Here is a 19,491-nt window from a genome sequence, read left to right as displayed (position 1 = left end):
CTGATCATAAGAATTGAAATTATTAATTACATGAGGATAATATGGTAAATTCACTTTTTTCATATTTAAAAAAATAATTAGATAATATGTCTTACTTTTATAAAACATACATAATTACCCATGCTATCTTTTTTTAATTCTAAAAATAAAATTAAAAAAATAAAAGAAAACCAATTAACATGTGCCAGGGGCTAGTAAATAATAATAAAAAAGAGTCGGTGGTTTTACAATTCTAAATCCAAAAAAGAAAATTGAATTTATGGGCCATATCGTATGTGGACAAAGAAAAAGCTGCTTTATGAAACGTATGGTCTGAGTTCCGCGTGTTGGCCCAAATTGGGACATGTACCCGTACCCATGCCTACACCTCATCCGCTCTGCCATTCGTTTCAGTTCAGGCGGTGCATCGTCGACTTACTAGCATTGACCTGGCATTGACGGACCTACAGAGACGTAAGAAGGTGTAGTTGAATTAATAATTTTTTAATTACAAAATAAACAATTAAACTACGTTTTTTTAATCTCCCATATTTTTCATGTGTATGCTGGGGGTTAACATAATGCCGCTAGCTTAGCTAGTTAGTTAACCCTAATATTACATACGAATTATAAATTAATATCCCTCGGGCAATACTGTTTACATACGTATTGGATAGATATGAGTGGATTTGTCATTTATTTATTGGTGTAGAAACGGTAAATGTTTTTCTTCCTTAATTAAATAAAATGTCTTAAGTGATTTGTCAATGAGGTGTGACAGTCCTATAAAAAAAATTCTTGAAGATAAACGAACATGTGCCATATTAGGTTTCCAAATATGTCTTATCTTCAATTGGTAACATAACAATTCAGCAATAAACCTCCGGGAGCATTTTTGCTCATCACTTTAACTCAATGTGTATACTCACTACCCTTCTCAACACTTGATACGTGTCCATAAGCATAACAATGGTTATATAAATCAAAGTAAAAAGTTAACCATGATTATATCTGTAAACACGTGTCATGTATTAAGAAAATTGGTGAGAACACACCTTGAGAAAAAAGCTAAATTAAGGAAAGATTGCTCCCATATGGTAAGGTTTAATTTTCTTTCCTTATTAATATTTCTAAAAATTCCCACATTACCATTTGTGTATTTAGTCCCTCTAAAACTTATTTCGCGCCATATTTTTTCCCTCCAAAACATAGTTCCCTCCATATTTTTGCCTCCAAAAAAAAATATTTTCCTTATTTATTTCCCTCCAATAATTATTATATTAATTTTCTTACCAAAACAGGGTAATTATAGATGAAGTACACAATTTTTTTTTTTATGAGAATGAAGTGCATTATATACGACGATGATGCATAAAACAACTCTAATAATGTTGAAAATCCAATTCTATCTACATCAAACTTGAACAAAGAAAAATTAATGTGGATATAAAAAAATTAAATAAAAAGGGAATTGATGGAAGTAGGGAGTGTAATTAGTTTTTTTAATGCATTTTTAGGAGTTTAATGTTTATTAAATTATTATTAGAATTTTGGGAGGAATATTAAACGAGTGAGTTGCGCAAGCAAACCGCCAAAAAGCAAAAAAAGGAGGTGAGTTGCGGGGAAAGTGGGTCCAGAAATCCGCATGAGGAGCACTCAGATCTATTAAACTGGAGCCAAACTCGAAAGCAAAGACAGCGACTGAGTAAGTTTATTTACAAACACTATTTTGCAGCTTTACAAAGTAACCTCTCTCTCTCTCTCTCTCTAACCCCATTCACTTCCAACTCCTTCGGCTTGTGGCTGCTTCAACTGTTCTTCAACTCTGCTCTCACTCAGGTACTCAAAGTCTCCAGCTTTTCTCTGTCTCAAGCTCTTTCTGCTTTTTCTGTTATGGGTTCTTCTTTGTTTGCTCTCTGAGATCGATTTCCTAGATTATCTGTTCATTTCCGTTGTTTTAGGGTTTTGAGTTTCCTGAATCAGGATTCCCCTGCTCCCTTTTGCTGGGAGAATTAAAATCCTTAACTTTTATGATGAGTTTAATTCAAAGTTCGAATCTTTTGTTGTCATTTAGTTAGTTATTGTTATATCTCATCTGCAGGGCATCTCGGTTATCTATTTAGATTTGCTTCTGTATTACTTGTCTTGTTTTCTATTTTCCTTTCCACCCCAAGCCCTTTTTTTGTCTCTTTCGATTTCTGTTATTTTTCAACCAAATTTTCATGCGGGTTCAACTATTTCACATGGGTTTTATCTGAATTTGATTTCTGTTTTCAGTATCTACTTAAAATAATGATTTTCTGCCAAATTCTACTTTTACTGATCAAGTTCCCATCTTCAGCTGCTACCCTCTCCCTGTATTTCAATTATGATTACAACTAGATGAGATAATGCTTTTTCTGCCAAATTACTCTTTTACTAATCAAGCTCTTCTTCAGCTGTTACCCTCACCATGGGTTCTGGAGATTGTATCAATGAACTAGATCAATGCAAACTTCCATCTCAGAAATCTTTGGAAAAATTGGATAGAGCTAAAGCTTTGGGGCTTCATAAGGATGCTGCTGAGACACCAATGAAATTGATGGCAAATGGGATGGCTTCTCTGGGGCCTATTACTCCTAAAGCAGACAGAGAGAATGGGGATTTCACCATTGACTTCATATCTCCGCCCTCATTTTTAAAGAAACCGTCAATGGTGACCTGCCTCAGTTCCAACACCAACAGAAATGGGGATGACCCATTTGGTTATTGTGCTGATGGTAGCAGCCCCAGGACACCAGTGGATGGTGTCTTCGACCCCTTTGCCCCCGGTCGGGATGACCTGGCATTGGCACCCCGTTGTAAAAAATTTGTCAGTAAGTACAGAAGTGTGGTTGCTCGTCAGCTTAATTTTGATTCTCCTGTCCAAAGTTCAGAAGATGAGATTTGGACTGATGTAGAATCTATTTCGGACGAGGAAATGTTTGAAGCGGTGTATGAAAATCTATTGGAAGTTATTGTATCCGAGCAAACTGAGGGAGTTTTTTCTGAATGTTCAAGGAAAGGTTGGGATTCTGATGACTGCAAAACACCTCCCCCGGAACCGCTTCTAAATGGAGAAGCTGAATCTTGTCCTGGTGCTCCCTTGAGGCCCTCAGGGAAATCAAGGAACATTGACTTGGGGTTAATCAGAAAGCTTGAATTCTAACACCAGCTGACTCATGCGGTTATATGCAGTGAATTTGCTAGAATTCTGGTACTTCTTTCCAACAGCTGATAATTTGCTAATTATCATTTCTGCCCCTCTTAGAGAATATGTTTCATAGGGATCAACTCAGTCTCTCTGTCTCTCTCTGTCTGACCTAGATTATACAGTAGTGCTAGCATTGTACAGTAGTTGTTGACCTTATTTATATGTTCAACCACAGGAAAAGACATCATTTTGATTTTAGCATTGGCTAGTACTCTATTTTTACTCAGAATGTAAGACAAAGGGAGAAATAAAATAGAAACTTCTTCCTACTTCATCAATCATGTGCTGAACATATTCGTGTTTAATAGCTGTCTTATCAAATTTTGTATGCCTGAAATCTCTGAGCTTTATGATTCGGAGCTATAATTTGATGACTGGAATGATTGCCTATGTGTATATTGCTTAACTTTGAATCTTGTTGGATGATAAGAATTGGGAAAATAATTGAATGAAGCTATTCCTCAGTTTTTTTGGTAACTTTGGTTTATAGGAAATCTGAAACAGGGAGTTCTTTGTTTCCCATCAAGGATGCTAGCCATATGTTGAGCAGCACCAAGCGTGCTATAAACAAGGCTACTCTGTTTATGTTCCTTGGTTTTGTTTAACCCTTTATCTCTAGTTCTTGTATTTTCTCCACAAGAATGAAATTGTCGCTGCCGGTATTGATGTACTTGGATAAGCTAATGTGTAATCTGATGTCTTGTGCCCGATTGGAAGGACAAAGACATTGTTTTCACATGAATCTTGAGTATCTCCCTGTTGGAGAATGAAGTTCTTTGAAATGAAATAGATGTCACTGTGTGTTTTCTGCTTTCATTCTTAGGAAAAGTTGTAGATTTTATTCAGCATTGGTAGACTCTGTGATTTGTTTGTTTGGATGTTATAATGTAACAGGGTTCAGAAGCTGTTTGCTTTTGTTCCCCTTCCCTCTCTGTTTTGAAAGTTAAAACAGCATGCTCTCAGCACAGGCTTCTCAGGTTGTGAGCAAAAAGTTCACGGGCTGTTTTGATGATGTTGGGTTTGGTAGGTAGGCTTAGAAAGCTCTGTCAGCGATTGGCATGTGCAGAAACGAGTTAGGCACGTGAAGTCACCCACGTTGGCGTATCAATATAAACTATAAAATATATGAACAAGGATCTCTGATTTTGGACGTCATATGCGAATTTCTCCATATATTTTCTTTTCTTTTCGTGCATCAAAATCTATGTTTGGTTCCCTTTCTCCAAGTTTCAACAAAAGAAAATAAAGAAGAGTACAGAGAAAAAGACAAAAAGACAAAAAGCTTCACAAAATTCTAAATTACCTGGGTTTAAGTTCATCCTAACTTTAACTCTGTGCATCATCCTTGCATCATCCTAGCTCACGCTGATCACAATCTGAGAAGTTTGCTTCTTTTTCCTCCATGGCAGCATAAAAATGCATAATTTACATGCCATTCTTTGGGTTTTCTGGAATCTGCACCTTCTCATGAATCATTGAGAAGCAAGCAATATTCTTCTCCAATAAAACTCACTCACAACTCACAACTTGGCCTTGCTTTTACAAACTTGCCTCTTCACCTTCAAGTCGGGAAAACCAATGGTCAATTGGCACTCAGATACAGCCACAGCATGCTTCTTGATGAACCCCAGGAAGGTAACCTTGCCTGGGATCCTCGTACGCGTTTCCACCACAAACTCACCACCAAGCACATCACTGATCAAGTTGCTCATGTTGTTCGCCAGCCGGTCCGCCTGCAGCGTAAGGCGGCACGGCAGCGTGGAGTTGCCCCTCGCCGGGATAAAACCCGGGTACAAGTCGGCATCACCTACCTGGTTGCCTTGGTACAGAAGAAAAGTCTTGCCAGTGCCATGCTTGAAGCTGGCGTGGTTTCTGTTCTCCACAAGGATTATGAGGTCGAGAGTGATGTTGAGCTCAATCTGAACTGCGGGGAATGAGATACGAGGAGCCACACCGTCGACAGATGTAGACAGGATCTGGGTTCTTGGCTGTCTGGTCTTGAACACAGTTAAGGCCAAGATCAAGGCAATGATGAAGAGCAGCAGGATTAAGAAGAGGACAACCCCAATTGCAATGAGACAGGAGCGCTTTCTCTTGTTGGGTTTGTTGAGGTGGTCGCTGTTTTCTGTCATGGTTTTGATTGAACAAAGGTGTTTGATAAATTTGATGTTTGTTTGTTGAAGACTTGAGAAAGAGAGACAAGGATAAAGATTGAGTTGCAGAGGGTTTGTATTTAGATAGGTTTTGGGTTCTTCAAATTAAAATTGTAGGTAGTTGAGGATTGGGACTTGATTTTAATGCCCCCCCCCAAAATCCAACGGCCAGCTAACAACTAACTCAGCTTTCCTCGGGTCACCGCCTTTTAATTGCTTCCCCACCCCAGCTATTCTTTTTCTTTTTTTCTTTTTGTTTCCAACAGCAAACCAATTTTTCTGTTATCCTTGTTTGTCACATATCCCGCCCGTGATGAGATTTGGTATAACAGATGATTATTTGCTTAACTTCTCTTGGCAGTGAGTCCGTCTCCTTACAGCAAGTTCGAATTCCCTTTCTCGTAAATTAGAGTCATTTAGACTGATTGCTTATATATGTTAATATAACTTCTCTAATTTGCTTGCATGTCTTCCTCAAATCCAGCGGTGTTCGTATTAACAGCATCATATATTTGCAAGCTCAAATAATTTGAAGGCGGGTTTAAAGAGAAGGGTAAAGATTGTGGCCGGTTGATGTGCCAATCAACGAGGGTGGAAATAGTATGGTCTCATTGTTTGGTTTGAAAAACGACAACATGCACACTGCACAATATGCATGTGTGCAGTGCGGAGAGAGAGCACGTAAGAGAAGTAAGACTTTTGGGGAAGGACACCTAAGCAATGTGGACTTTTGGGAGCTTCGATGAGTCTTAAATTCTAAACTCAGAAAACACCACAATTCAAAAAACCAAAATCGAAACCAATCTAATAAAACTTTGTTGCGTATGAAAATTGCCATATGACACAAGTTTGGCGTTACTTTGGGGCGTTGGTTTGGAATGGGATACTTTTACTTTTTGTTTCTTTTTGGTGATAGAATTTTGTTTCCTTTGTAACTTGGTTAAGCAGCAAAGAAACAATACCAATGCCTAAAAGACAAAAAAAATTCAGAATCTTTATTCATTTGTGCAATGCTTCTCTCAAACAGTCTTGCTACAAACATTGATATCAAATTGGCATGAGCTGGTAGAGACCGCGTCGGCATGAAACTTGAAGATTTTGAGAAGAGAAAACAATCTGCCAGAGAATTTGATTTGAATGTTGAAGGGCAATGTACCAGCCAACATGTCCGAATGAATCATAATCAGCTCCGATTCTCCCTGCAAACGATCAGCTAAATTACTAGCGAGCATTACATTTGCGGTTTTGGTGGCAGCCTTTGATATCACTCCTGCTTCTATAAGAGCCTCACCCACCACCACACCCCTGTAAACCAAGAGCACTGTGCTGTGGGTGTACTTGAAGGTCACACCATTGGGGTTCATCACAGACATGTTCACATCCATATTGATTTCGGGCACGTTACGTGACATGTCGATGTGTCTTAAGGCCACGGCGTCCACTGTGGTTATGGGGGTGATTTTCTTGTACACTGTCATGGATAGGAGCAGCAGTATAATCGATATGAGCATAAGAACAGAAGCCACTGCCGGGCAGATGACTGTGAAGCGGACCATCTTTTTTTTAATTACTTCCTTGTTGAAGAAGGCAGCTTTAAATGCTTAATTCCTCTCATTTACCTCGCATGTCTTCCTTAACTTCTGCATGCCCTTCCTCCCTAATTTGCTATTAAATTATTCAATCCAACTGTATCTTAAATTATTCAAGCATGCTTAAAGAATTTTAAGCCGAAATTGAAGGGAAGCGTAAAAGTTGTGTTTGATGTGGAAATGCAGAGACTAGAGTGAAAAATATTTAACTTTTTTAGATACTCAATACTACAACTAATTCCAAATCATATCAAAAGAAAAAGGACCTGAGAAATTAGCACCAAACATGTATGTGACAGGCTAATTAAAAGATTTATTTAACCCTATAGACCAAGAAAAGATCATAAGTTGCTCTATGCGCACTTGGGGTCCCCAATAGTCTTGCTCTTGACATCGATATTGAAACCACATAAGCCAGTGGAGATCACAGTGACACCAACCATGCGGAAAACCTTCACTTTGCCGGAGATTTTGGTGTAAGTGTTGAAGGGCACCATACCCCGCGCCACGTCCATATGAATGGCGGGGTTCCCCTGCATAGGCTCAGCCAAAATGGTGAGCGTGACGGTCATGGATTTAGTGGCGCCGGGGGCTATCTCCCCGACTTCTATGACCGCCTCGCCGACCATAACACCCCTATAGAGCAAGAATGCAGTGCTTTTGGTGGGCCTGAAGGCATACTTGCTGGGGTTCTTCACAGAGAGATTCAAATCCACAGTGAGTTTAGGCACATCCTGAGAAATTTGCAAGTCCCTTAAGACCACTCCATTCAGCATGGTTATGGGGTCCTTTCCTCTGTACACTGTCAACGATAGGATCCCCATTATAAGTGCTACTGAAATCAAAAGACCCACGGCCATCGCCATGGCGATGTATTGGGGCTTTTCTCCTAGTTTCTTCATGACACTTTCCCCCCTCGTTTCTTCAATTGTTTAACTTCTCCAACACAATATACCAGGCGATTTGTTCTTGCTGTGTTTTGCAGCGGCTATGGTGTACTTGCATACCATGCTCTGAACATCTTTTATAGCCTCAAATTTGCCCTCTTCCTTAATTAACTTATGCATGCCCTTTCTTTCTTTGTCATTAAGTTGCTCAAATCGAACCGTATCTTGATTACAGCGTGCTTAAAATTTATATCGTGTACCAGCATGCTTAAAAAAGTTTTAAGGCCCAGCTTGAAGGGAAGCATAATGCAGAGAGGGAAAAATTGTGATCTTATTTGCTATGGAAAGCAACAAATGCATGCCATGCGCTATATGCTGTTAACCCCCAAAATATGTTTGTTTTAAGGCTCCAAACAGAGAAGGGAGACAGAGCAAATTTGGACATAGATTTGTAATTTGCAGGAAGACTTTCAAATTAAAATACACTGGTTCTAAAACTGTCTCATTCTTTCACGCACTTGGTTCTTTTCAGAATTTAGTCAAACTGAAAATGACAAGAGCTTTGTTTCTTCTTAAATTGAAGTATATATCAACTGAGTATCCAGAACATTGATTGAAAATATACAGGCCAACTTCCACAAAAGTAGTATCGTTGAGAAGTCTTAGTGTATTTCTGCTTCAATTATTTGATCTTCAAGGTTTGCAAGATAAACAACTGTATTTCTCTGTCAGAATACTCGTTCACAAGAGTAGTCTCGAAATTAACATTTATTTCAAAAATAATATCAATGTTTTATAGATCTAATTGATAGTATGACAACATAACAAACGACGATATAACAGTATTAGATACAAAAGGTTATATAAACAGCTCAATATCAAGTTATTCAAGATGCTGAAAATTTTAGTCACACAGTCCAGTCTTTCAAGTGAATTTTAGAAGGTTCCATCTCTAAGCACCATTCAAGACTGAGTAGGCCCATTGTCTGATCTTCAACGGTCAGATTTTCTGCACCTTTCGAGTGCTCCTCCTCTGTACATGTACATTTAAAATCTGCTTCCATTGCAGACAACAAGAACTCCTCATCTGGTTCTTGAGGATTCAGAGCCAATATGTTCCGCAGGTGTCCAAAGCATTCCTTCAGGGAACACGATGAAGCAGCAGTGCATCGGTGGCATTTTACACGGACTCTATGATTGCACGGGAGATCAAAGGATTTATCCGGTTTGATTTGTATGTCTACCTTAACTTCTGCATGTCCTTCGTCCCTCATTTGCTTTTAAATTATTGAAATCCAACATATCTTGAATTCTGCAACATGCATATGGGGATTTTAAGCCCAAATTGAAGGGAAGAGCAAAAGTTGTGTTTGATGTGAAAATGCAGAGACTAGAGTGAAAAATATAATCTTATTTTCTGTAAAAAGGGACAAATTAACAAATCCAGAATGCAACATTATCAGATACGTAGAAGGTAGAAACAACCTAATTATTACAACCAATTCTGAATCATATAAAAAGAAAAAAAAACTTGAGAAATTAGAGCACTAAACATGTAACCCCACAGAGCAAGAAAAATAATTATTAGTTAGCGTTCTATGAACACTTAGGCTCCCCAACAGTCTTTCTCTTGACATCGACAGCAAAACCGCATAAGCCGGTGGAGATCACATTGACCTTAACCATGTTGAAAACCTTCACTTTGCCGAAGATTTTGGTATAAGTGTTGAAGGGCACCATACCCGCCTTCACCTCCATATAAATCTCGGGATTCCCCTGCAAACGCTCAGGCATAATGGAGAGCGTGACAGTAATGGATATAGTGGCGCCGGCGGCTATCTCTCCTGTGTCTATAACGGCCTCGCCCATCGGCACACCCCTATAGACCAAGAGTGCAGTGCCTTTGGTGGGCCTGAAGGCCTCCTTGTTGGGGTTCTTCACAGAGAGATTCAAATCTACAGTGAGTTTAGGCACTTTGTGAGAAATGTGCAGGTCCCTTAAGACCACCCCATCCACAATGGTTATGGGGTCCTTTCCTCTGCAAACTGCAACCGATAGGATCACCGTTATTATGAATGCTGTGATCACAAGAACCCCGACAGCAATGAGGGGTACAGGCTTTCCTAGTTTCTTCATGATCCCTTCCACCCTCATTTCCTCCGTTGTTATACTTCTCCAACACAACACCAGGCGATTTGTTCTTTCTGTGTTTTGCAGCGGCTATGGTGTGCTTGCATACAATGCTTTGAACATCTTTTATAGCCCCATTTGCCTGGCATGTCTCTTCCTTAATTAACTTCTGCGTGTCCTTTCCTTTCTTTGTCATTAAGTTGCCCAAATCGAACCGTATCTCGATCACAGCATGCTTAATTATATCTTGTATCAGCATGCTTAAAGAAATTTACTCCCCGCTTCAAGGGAAGCACAATGCAGATAGGGACAGAGACACAGCAAATTGGGACATAGATTCGTACTTTGCAGGAAGACTTGGAAAGTAATATAATAAACTGGTACACAACTCTCACCAGTATTTTGCGCGCAAATTGTCTCATTCTTTCACACACTTGGTTCTTCAGAATTTGGTCAAAGTTTGAGCAAATTATCATAGCATGAAGAAATTACAGGAATGGCAGATAGGTTTTTGGATAGATGAAATATTGATAAAATGTTTGACCAGTACCATCAGCAGAAAATCCAACTGAAAATGATAGAACCAATTGTTTTTCAAATGTTCTACAGAACACTCTTTCACAACACTAGTCTGGAAACTAATATTTTATTTAGAAATATCAACATTCTAATTCAATTAATAGTATGACAACGTAACATAATACGATAAACTATTTCGTAATATAACATTATTAAATACAAGGTGATAGAAACAACTCAACATCAATGATGTCTACAAGTAATTCAAATTTGAAAATCATATTAAAAAGGAAGAAAATTTATACTTAACCAGTGCACTAAACATACCAAAATATGTCACCCCATCACCGCATGGGGGCTAGTAGTAGTAAGCAGTCACCAGTGAGTGGCAATTCTGTCAATTCACCTCCCACAAGCAGACAAAGCATATGCAAATCCAGAAAATAAGAAATCCCAGAGCCAAGAACAAAAAAGATCACAACTTTGTCTTCTGTGTGCACTTCTGCTCCCCGACTGTCTTATTACTCACATTGATACTGAAATCGCAGGAGGAGGTAGCGATCACATGAACCTTGAAAATTCCCAAAATGATAGCTTTGCCCCATATTTTGGTCAAAGTGGTCAAAGGCAACGTACCGGCCACCACGTCTGAAAAGAGCTCCGATTTTCCCAGGAACCGGTCTGCCAAAATGGTCAGCGTCACGTTCATGGGCTTGGTCCGGTCCGCCGGTATCTCGCCCGACCCGATTAGGGCCTGGGCCACCAGCTCCCCTCTGTAGTTCAACAAAGCGTTGCCCTTTTTGTACTTGAAGCCCACTTTGTTCGGGTTCTTCACGGATAGATCCACGTCCAGCGTAAAGTTCACGTCCACGCTGAGTCGGGGAATGTTGAGCGCCACGTCGAGGTCTTTCAAAACGACGGAATTGATTGTCGTTTCGGGCTCCTTGGCTTTGAACACTGTCAAGCAGAGGATCACGAGTACAACTGTTGCGACCAGAACTACAGCTGTCACCGCCAGGCAGATGTTTCTGCACTTCCGAGTTTGGCGGCGAGGATCTCCGCCGCCGCTGCCCGCGGCTTTCAATGATCTTTCCTTTTCCTTTGATGAAGACGCCACTTCCATCTCACTAATGAAAGTATGAAACCCCAAAGAGATTTATTGTGACAAGTTTTTGAATCGAAAAGATTCTGGATTGCCAATATATATATAGAAAGATGGAAGCTTTTGGTGTTGCAGCGAGGATGCTTCAGTCGTGAGCTGACCAATTGGCGGTTTGAGTTGACCCTCACAGTAGCTCCAAAACGTGTCAATGGGGGCTTTTGGGGACCCTTTGTAGAGCCACCTAGCCTAGTCTTATAAATATAATATAATATATTTCTAAGATTAGAATGATGAACATTTGAAAGGGGATGAAGAAATAAAATCATGGAAAGAAAGTGATTTTAATTTAATAAAATTTACAATGCCTTTCGTTGAGCTCAAAGTGCATGAAAGTGATAGTCTAAACTTGAGAGAGGGGAATTTCTCACACGCAAGTATGATGCCGTGGGAAAAGGGAAATGAAATATTAAAAGTTTTGAGGATTGTGTAGGAGATATTTATTCAAAATCTTTTTATGTTTACTCTTACTACTTAGGTTAGGTATAACTTGTAAGTAAGGGATGATAGTGATTAAATGAATTTAGTGTCTTAAGTGTGTGTGGTTAGGCCGTCTGGATCTTAATGACGAGAGGAAGGCAGATGCAATCATGCAATGGTGGGCTCCTGCACGTTCAAACTTCAAACCTTGGTTCTGAATCAAGTTAAAGCAACTTAGATTAGAAACCCTAAGAATGGACGGTGGAGCAATTGAAACACGCAAATTCAGTAATGGTTGATGCCTTGATGAGTTGATGGCTCGATGGATCCACTACACTAGTAGTAGCTTTAGTTTTGTCATTGTTTATAGCAATAGGTTTATAGCTTTAATTTGATACACTCATATTTCAAAATCAAAAGATAAGAGGATTAAATGGACTACGATCGCAAACCACAAAATTTGACGGGATTTATTAATTCACTGTTGAAAATGAGCAAAGACAAGAAATATATATTCTCAATGAATACAGACAATAAGTCATTGTTCTTTAATTTGGTAATTTCATGATAGGTCATCATGTCTTAAAGTTCGAGGCTCGGCACTCGTTTGGATACACTACCATGCACTAAAAAAGAGAAAACAATTAATACGACAATAAAATGAGTAGCGTGAACAAAAAGCTTTTGGGAGACAATACATACAAAACACGTAATTTTCAGAAGAGAAGTCTGCAACGGCGGATTGAGGTAGCGAATTGTTGCATATTTTGGGCTTCTGGGCAATTGGGTGTGCATGTTATAATAAACGTTTTGGGCTTATGGGCTTTGCTTTTTCTCAAGTTCTTGACACCAAACCAAACCAAAGACCAAACCCCCCGGTCAAACATGCGCGCACACACACACACACAACACCACATCAACTGACACATAGCATAAATTGCAGGACATGACGAAAACACAAATTGCAGCCGTTATTTGATAAGGAGAGCGACCCTTTTGTTTTTCTCTGATTATCCGATGAACCCATCTCTTAGATGACTATATCAAAGCCTCTGCTTTTGTAGTTGGGCAAGCCTTGATGTTGCTTTAATGGTGGTAGGTTGAAACTTACAAGGCCGTAGGCCGCAGCAGCGCCTAGGTGGGCCATTTTACTGAACAACGCTGCACAAGGCAGTGCGGATGTTGACTTGAATGGTAAGAAATATGGATAATTTTGGTTTGGAAATTGGGCATAAAAAATTGAATGAATGCATGGAAGAGAGTAGGCGTGGGGTGTGTTAGGTGCTCCAACATTCAATATTTCATAATAAAAATACAATATTTTATTACCTAACAATCTTCACAAAACAGAAGTACACATTTATATTGTGTGAAGCTGTAGACTGTACTAGGACTGTAGGATAGGGAAAACAAGCACATCTACTATGGCCAATTTCTATGGGTTTATTTGTATTTATTTATTATTTTAGAAAATAAATAATAAAAGTTTAGATATTGAAGAAGATGGGGTCCATGGGAATGGTAATGGGGAGTGAACTGGAGCGGCGGGTGGTGGAGCTGGTGACGGCGAAGCAGAAGGAGAGCCCAGTGGTTTGGGCCATGGAAGTGGGCAACTTTGTTGAGGCAGTTCCAAGCATTGAGTTGGGGGAGGTGTTGGTTTCCCAACTCTGTTTCCAACACAACCGGCCTTCCCTTTGGAAGTTTATAGATCATGCTCTCTCCTCAGGCATCCTCTGCCCTCTCCATGTCCTCTCCATTTTGTCTTCCAGGTACCCATCATTTCCCTTCAACTCTCAGCTCTCACATTGGCCTTGTCATGGTTTTGTTGATTGGAGATTGCTTTGCAGGGTGGTTCCTCATAGACGGGCTCAGCCAGAAGCTTATAGACTCTATCTTGAACTCCTAAGAAGATATGCGTTTTCATTTGGTCCACTTGCTGGTGATGCTTCCAAAGAAAAGTGAGTGTGCCAAATCTCATTTTCTGCTCTATTTTGATTTGCTATCATTGAATTCATTACCTTTATGTCGTGCTATATGAATTATTTGGTGTAAGCATAATCTCTGTTACCATTCTGTTTGGGTATTTATCATGGGTTTGTCTTATTTTATTTCAGGTTTTCAAACTTGGTAGAAAGTTTTCCATCTTGGTTTAGATGGTTTAATTTGGTTTCAATTAACATGGGTCGAAATGCTTGCAAAAGGGATGCAGGCATTGCTAGCATGATTTTTGTATCTATCAATTGAATGAACTGCTGAAATTTTGCTTTTTTCTATCTTGCAGGATAACAGAATCGATTGATGCTGCCCTTCAACTTTCTCAGACATTTAAGGTTCATGTTGTCGAGCTTGGACATGCATTCGTCCTGTTCTTTTTCAGTGTAATCATTAGCTTGATTGATAGCACATTGGATGATTGGGGATTCAAGATGACATCTCGAAAGAGACCGAGATCAGCTTTTGGAGGTTCAGACAATGATATGGAAATTGATTCCATGGAAAGTAAAAATCTCAAAGTTAAAGAACATCATGAACGGATAAGGAAAAGGAATTCTCTTTTGGCCATAGAGGTGCTGGCGAAACTAACAGAAAGCAGAAAATCTTTGGTTCTCCTTCGACTTGTTCATTTGAACATGTATGCCTCTCATTCTTAATATTTGTCACCTTCAATTTGTAGATGTATTAAGAATCCAACCATGCAATTTTGGCAACGCATGATATTCAAAAAAATTCTTACATATTGCTCTGTCAGTGCACATAAAAATTATTTATATGAAAAAGGATGCCTGTTGAGTGTTAGGAGACTAATAATAAATTTTCTGTTTAATCCTCTTTTATTCATAGGCCTGAAAGATTCAATGGCCTCCTGCAGAGGCTACGGTTTCTCGAAGGCCGTCAATTGGTATCCTCAGATTTGAATTCTGCGTTGCAACTATTGGCAAGATTGTCTGCCAACATCCATAGTGTCTTGGGTTTCAAATACCAGTTAAATAAGCACCGGCTCGTTGGTGTGCTTCTTGATATTGGTTCTCGGAAGCCAGTGTTTCACTGCAATTCTGGATTTGGTCACTCCACTTGTTGGGTCCGTTTTGATATATACATGGAGAATGCAATGGATGGCAAGCAACTTTCCATTAAATCATTTGTTGATATACTTGCAGGTAAAGTCCCTTTGAAGAGTCTCATATGAATTCATATCTGATATAATTTCTGTAATTATATGTATGTAAAATGTATGCATGCCTGTATGCCTGTATGCCTTTAGATTCATTTTAATAGAATTTTTTTTAAGAAAACTGCAAGAAATTCAATTAATTCCTAATTCCACCGACCTAACTGCAGAAGGAATTTTGACGCTCCAAGTATTTAACCAGGCAAGCTGGCAAGAAACCTTCCTAGAACTCTGGCTGTCAGCCCTTCGACTTGTGCAACGAGTTGAGACTTCTCCATGTTAGCATATCTTGTAACAGAAAAGAAAATGAAGATAGATAGTTACCTTCTCCTTCATTCTTCATTTGCAGGAACGTGATCCTCTTGAAGGCCCTATACCACATCTTGAGGCCCGTCTTTGTGTCCTTTTGTCTATTGTCCCCTTGGCCATTGCTAATGTTTTGGAGGATAAGATCAAAGTGAATTCCTCTTCTATTGAGGGAGATACAGTGTCTGGGAATATGGAGAGTGGATATGGAGACGAAATGGATGGCAAAGCTAATATTTCAAGGAAGCAGGGACTGATTTCTTCTCTACAGGTCCTTGGAAACTTCTCTGGCCTTTTATGCCCTCCTTCATCAGTCGTTGATTCATCTAATATTGCCGCAACAAAAGCAGCTCGCTTTATACTTAATTCCAAGAATGAAAAGGATGCATCAGGTGGAGGCAGTGATGGTGATACCAGTATAAAATCAGGTTTATCTTGGAAATTTGTAGTCCGCTTTTAATCTCACCTCAGATTTTGAATCGATCAGTGGTTAATGCATATGTATTTTAGGCATGAATCTCTTATTGAAGAAAAAGTGTACACACGGATCTTGTTTGCTGTCTGTAACTTTGGTTTGGTGCTTTCTGTAATAATTTTGCAAATGAGTCGTATGTTTTTCAGGCGGTGACATGAGGCACCTTATCGTGGAAGCTTGCATTGCAAGAAACTTAATCGACACATCAGCATATTTTTGGCCCGGTTATGTGTCTGCATCCACGATCTCACCGTCAGATACATCACCAGTACAAAAATCTCTTTGGTCAACTTTCATGGAAGGGGCACCATTGAGGGATGCCCTAATAAAATCCCTTATCAGGACCCCAGTTTCAAGGTATAATGAAAAATATCTGAATATAATTGTAATGCGTGCTGATCTTTTGCTGATTAGTTTCTCCTTTATTCTGCTGCTCAAGTTTAGCAGAGGTAGAGAAGTTATATCATATTGCATTGACTGGGTCTGAGGAGGAGAAGTCCGCCGCAGCAAAGATCCTATGTGGTGCATCTCTCAAAAGTGGATGGAACATTCAGGTTGAACAATCATGCAATTACACAAAAAAATTTACATTTGGCTATGTTTCGAGTCCTATTATATCTATTATAGCCTAATGGTGTCTTTTATCCTCATGTCACTCTTCAAGTTCTAAATGTTAACAATGTTATGGCTGTTAAGAAAATTAAATTTTGATTTCTGAACTTTGTTGTTTTCAGGAACATGTGGTGCACTTTGTGGTCAAGCTTCTTTCTCCTCCTGTACCTCCCAATTATAGTGGATCAAGAAGTCACTTAATTGATTATATGTCAATGTTGAGTGCTCTCCTTTTCGGAACTTCCTCTGTTGATACAGTTCATATACTTTCTTTGCATGGTATGGTGAGTGAAGAAATCTCATGCCATCTCTATTGGTATCATAAAATAATTTGAGCTTAGAATGCCTTCCTATTGATTCAACTAAGTCATAAGAAGTTGAAGTTCGGACATTCTTATGCCTACAGGTCCCAGAAGTTGCAGCTTCTTTAATTACGCTTTGTGAGGTCTTTGGATCACTTAAGCCTACATCAAGTAACAAATCAAGCATTGGTGATGAGTCCTCCGTTTACATGGTTTTTTCTTTAGCATTTCTTTTTCTTCTTCGTCTATGGAAATTCTATAGACCACCTCTTGAGCAATACATTACGGAGAGAGGAGGGGCAGTTGGAGGAGTGCTGACTTTGGAGTATCTTTTGTTATTGCGCAATGGCCACACTGCACCTGCCCGAAATGAAACAAACAGCAGCGGGGATCAGCTTGAATCAGCATCTCGAGAACCTATGTGCATTGATTCTTATCCGAAATTACAAGCCTGGTATTGTCAAAACAAGTCTTGTATAGCTTCAACACTTTCTGGTCTCTCTAGTGGAAATCCTGTTCATGAAGTTGCTAATAAAATATTAAGTATGATTTACTGGAAAATAACTAGAACTGGGGACCCATCAAGTAACTCTTCTGGACCATCAAGCACCAGCATTAGTGGCTCCCCTGCAGATACTGGAGAGGACATGTGTCAGAGACCAATGCTTCCTGCTTGGGAGATACTGGAAGCCATTCCTTTTGTTCTTGAGGCTATTTTAACTGCTTGTGCCTATGGCAGGCTTTCATCCCGGGACCTGACAACAGGTTAGTTGGATTACTGCACTTGTTAATCCAGGTTCATTATGTGGTTTTTTTCTTTTTCTTTTTTGTTTGTAATTTCTTCTGTTTCTTTCATCAGCTCATGAATGTGTAACTCTCTTGACACTTCAAACAAAAATTAGTGTGTTTAGTGATATTTTAAGATTTTATTCATAAAAGTCCTTCTTATGAGCCCTTAAATGCTTGCAGGGCTGAGAGACCTTGTTGAGTTTCTTCCTGCTTCCCTTGCTGCCATTATTAGTTACTTCTCTGCAGAAGTTACCCGTGGTATTTGGAAACAAGTGGCTATGAATGGAATAGATTGGCCTAGTCCAGCAGCGATTCTTCAATCAGTTGAATCTGAAATAAAAGAAATACTCAATGCTGTTGGTGTCAATGTTCCAAGCTGTGGTAATTTAACTCCTCTTATTTTTGTATTGTTCGTAGGGTTTGTTCTGATTATCCTATTCTGGTGCTGTAGCCCCTCACACACAAACAGACTCACAGAGATTGACAATGATTGGTTCAATTTACGTACTGTCATACTAACTTTAGAATGTCTTCTGAGTTTCCATTGCTAAAACCTTTTCAATGCCTTGCAGGGATTTCAACTGTAATGCTTCCACTTCCACTGGCTGCTCTTGTGAGTTTAACCATTACTTTTAAACTCGAGAAGAGCCTCGAATACATACATGCTGTTGCTGGACTGGCCTTGGAGAACTGTGCATCAGGTTGTCCTTGGCCTAGCATGCCTATTGTAGGCTGTTTGTGGGCTCAAAAGGTCCGCCGCTGGCATCACTTCATTGTTGTATCATGTTCTCGCTCTGTATTTAGACAGAACAAAGATGCTGTTGCACAGCTTCTGAGAAGTTGCTTCTCCTCATTCCTTGGATCGCTTCATGCTTCAACCTCTTCATTGTCCAGTCAAAGCAGTGTGAATGGTTTGTTGGGCTTCACCATTGCAGACATCGGTGCTCGTCCTTCCGTAGCACCTGGATTTCTATACCTGCGTTCTTGTCGGACAATACACGTTGTCCAGCACGTGAATGATGTGATCGTAGGACTTGTAGCAGAGTATGCTGCAAAACTAGCCGAGAGATGTGCAAGCACAGATTCCCCTCCCTTGAAGTCTAGCCAAACATCACTGTCCCTAGCCATTGCAAAGGCAAAGGAGGTAGCCTCACTTGGTGCAAGCCTCTTGTGTGTGGCAGGCGGAGTTCAGCTGGTTCAAGAACTGTTCAGGGAAACAATCCCAACCTGGTTACTCTCATCAAAGGAAGAGAAGCTCGGGGAGGCGAACGATGTGTCTCGTGTAATGGAGGGGTATGCAATGGCATATCTGGTGATCCTGTCAGGTTCCATTGAATGGGGCATTGGAGACAACTTGCCATCATGGACACTCTCAAGAAGGGCCAGGATTGTTGGGAGCCACATGGATTTTCTGGCAGGGGTGTTGGAGGGAAACATATCACTTGGCTGTGATCCTGCAACTTGGAAAGTTTATGTTTCTTGTTTGGTGGGCTTAATGGTGAACTTTGCTCCGGCGTGGATTCAGGAAGTGAAGGTGGAGACGTTGAGTAAATTAGCCGGTGGATTGAGAGGGTGGCATGAATGTGAGCTGGCCCTTTCTCTTCTTGAAAGAGGTGGGGCTTCTGCCATAGGCTCTGCTGCCGAATTAGTTCATGTGTTGGATGGAGTTTGAATTCAAACTCAAGCCAAGATGTAGAATGTAGTGATTTTAATATATTGATTTGGTACTTATATGATGTTGCAATTTAGCCTCCAAATTTGGTTAGCAAT

At 39.8% G+C, this 19,491-nt stretch overlaps 7 protein-coding genes across 9 annotated transcripts; 2 read left to right on the top strand and 5 right to left on the bottom strand.

Annotated features, from left to right (window-relative positions):
• Window positions 1-1,655: 1,655 nt before the first annotated feature.
• Window positions 1,656-3,485, top strand: LOC110769369 (uncharacterized). Its single transcript, XM_021973316.2, has 2 exons — window positions 1,656-1,818; window positions 2,418-3,485. Exon 2 carries the CDS (start codon window positions 2,432-2,434, stop codon window positions 3,164-3,166), a length of 735 nt encoding a protein of 244 aa, XP_021829008.2. The 5' UTR covers window positions 1,656-1,818; window positions 2,418-2,431; the 3' UTR covers window positions 3,167-3,485.
• Window positions 3,486-4,351: 866 nt separating this feature from the next.
• On the bottom strand, window positions 4,352-5,667 carry LOC110769371 (uncharacterized). Its single transcript, XM_021973317.2, has one exon. The coding sequence runs from the start codon at window positions 5,341-5,343 to the stop codon at window positions 4,732-4,734; it is 612 nt and encodes a 203-aa protein (XP_021829009.2). The 5' UTR covers window positions 5,344-5,667; the 3' UTR covers window positions 4,352-4,731.
• Window positions 5,668-6,383: 716 nt separating this feature from the next.
• Window positions 6,384-6,920, bottom strand: LOC110769393 (uncharacterized). Its single transcript, XM_021973349.2, has one exon. The coding sequence runs from the start codon at window positions 6,918-6,920 to the stop codon at window positions 6,384-6,386; it is 537 nt and encodes a 178-aa protein (XP_021829041.2).
• Window positions 6,921-7,306: 386 nt separating this feature from the next.
• LOC110769392 (uncharacterized) lies at window positions 7,307-7,819 on the bottom strand. The gene has a single exon (XM_021973348.1). The coding sequence runs from the start codon at window positions 7,817-7,819 to the stop codon at window positions 7,307-7,309; it is 513 nt and encodes a 170-aa protein (XP_021829040.1).
• A 1,617-nt stretch (window positions 7,820-9,436) lies between these two features.
• LOC110769391 (uncharacterized) lies at window positions 9,437-9,994 on the bottom strand. Its single transcript, XM_021973347.2, has one exon. The coding sequence runs from the start codon at window positions 9,992-9,994 to the stop codon at window positions 9,437-9,439; it is 558 nt and encodes a 185-aa protein (XP_021829039.2).
• A 681-nt stretch (window positions 9,995-10,675) lies between these two features.
• Window positions 10,676-11,835, bottom strand: LOC110769395 (uncharacterized). Its single transcript, XM_021973351.2, has one exon. It carries the CDS (start codon window positions 11,610-11,612, stop codon window positions 10,965-10,967), a length of 648 nt encoding a protein of 215 aa, XP_021829043.1. The 5' UTR covers window positions 11,613-11,835; the 3' UTR covers window positions 10,676-10,964.
• Window positions 11,836-13,015: 1,180 nt separating this feature from the next.
• Window positions 13,016-19,452, top strand: LOC110769372 (mediator of RNA polymerase II transcription subunit 33A-like). Of its 3 annotated transcripts, none has more exons than XM_088255380.1 (13): window positions 13,016-13,262; window positions 13,569-13,837; window positions 13,916-14,026; window positions 14,350-14,700; window positions 14,910-15,226; window positions 15,408-15,499; window positions 15,587-15,971; window positions 16,165-16,375; window positions 16,458-16,572; window positions 16,753-16,914; window positions 17,037-17,697; window positions 17,902-18,102; window positions 18,294-19,452. In XM_088255380.1, the coding sequence occupies exons 1-13, from the start codon at window positions 13,260-13,262 to the stop codon at window positions 19,391-19,393; spliced, it is 3,978 nt and encodes a 1,325-aa protein (XP_088111506.1). In that variant the 5' UTR covers window positions 13,016-13,259; the 3' UTR covers window positions 19,394-19,452. The 3 variants fall into 3 exon arrangements, with proteins under 3 accessions (XP_088111506.1, XP_088111505.1, XP_088111507.1); XM_088255379.1 differs by having other exon boundaries at window positions 13,560-13,837; XM_088255381.1 differs by having other exon boundaries at window positions 13,538-13,837.
• Window positions 19,453-19,491: the final 39 nt, after the last annotated feature.

This window comes from Prunus avium, chromosome 6 (genome assembly GCF_965620075.1).
Source record: "Prunus avium chromosome 6, drPruAviu1.hap1.1, whole genome shotgun sequence".
In the NCBI taxonomy this organism is placed as follows: domain Eukaryota; kingdom Viridiplantae; phylum Streptophyta; class Magnoliopsida; order Rosales; family Rosaceae; genus Prunus; species Prunus avium.
This window is presented reverse-complemented; position numbering and strand designations above follow the sequence as displayed.

What these genes read in the sequence shown, in the direction of transcription:
- LOC110769391 (XM_021973347.2), bottom strand. Translation starts at nt 9,994, where the DNA reads ATGAGGGTGGAAGGGATCATGAAGAAACTAGGAAAGCCTGTACCCCTC.
- LOC110769371 (XM_021973317.2), bottom strand. Translation starts at nt 5,343, where the DNA reads ATGACAGAAAACAGCGACCACCTCAACAAACCCAACAAGAGAAAGCGC.
- LOC110769372 (XM_088255379.1), top strand. An exon ending in CTCTCCATTTTGTCTTCCAG is followed by an intron (nt 13,838 to 13,915) that starts GTACCCATCATT and finishes ATTGCTTTGCAG; the next exon opens with GGTGGTTCCTCATAGACGGG. An exon ending in AAAGTGGATGGAACATTCAG is followed by an intron (nt 16,573 to 16,752) that starts GTTGAACAATCA and finishes TGTTGTTTTCAG; the next exon opens with GAACATGTGGTGCACTTTGT.
- LOC110769392 (XM_021973348.1), bottom strand. Translation starts at nt 7,819, where the DNA reads ATGGCGATGGCCGTGGGTCTTTTGATTTCAGTAGCACTTATAATGGGG.
- LOC110769369 (XM_021973316.2), top strand. Translation starts at nt 2,432, where the DNA reads ATGGGTTCTGGAGATTGTATCAATGAACTAGATCAATGCAAACTTCCA.
- LOC110769395 (XM_021973351.2), bottom strand. Translation starts at nt 11,612, where the DNA reads ATGGAAGTGGCGTCTTCATCAAAGGAAAAGGAAAGATCATTGAAAGCC.
- LOC110769393 (XM_021973349.2), bottom strand. Translation starts at nt 6,920, where the DNA reads ATGGTCCGCTTCACAGTCATCTGCCCGGCAGTGGCTTCTGTTCTTATG.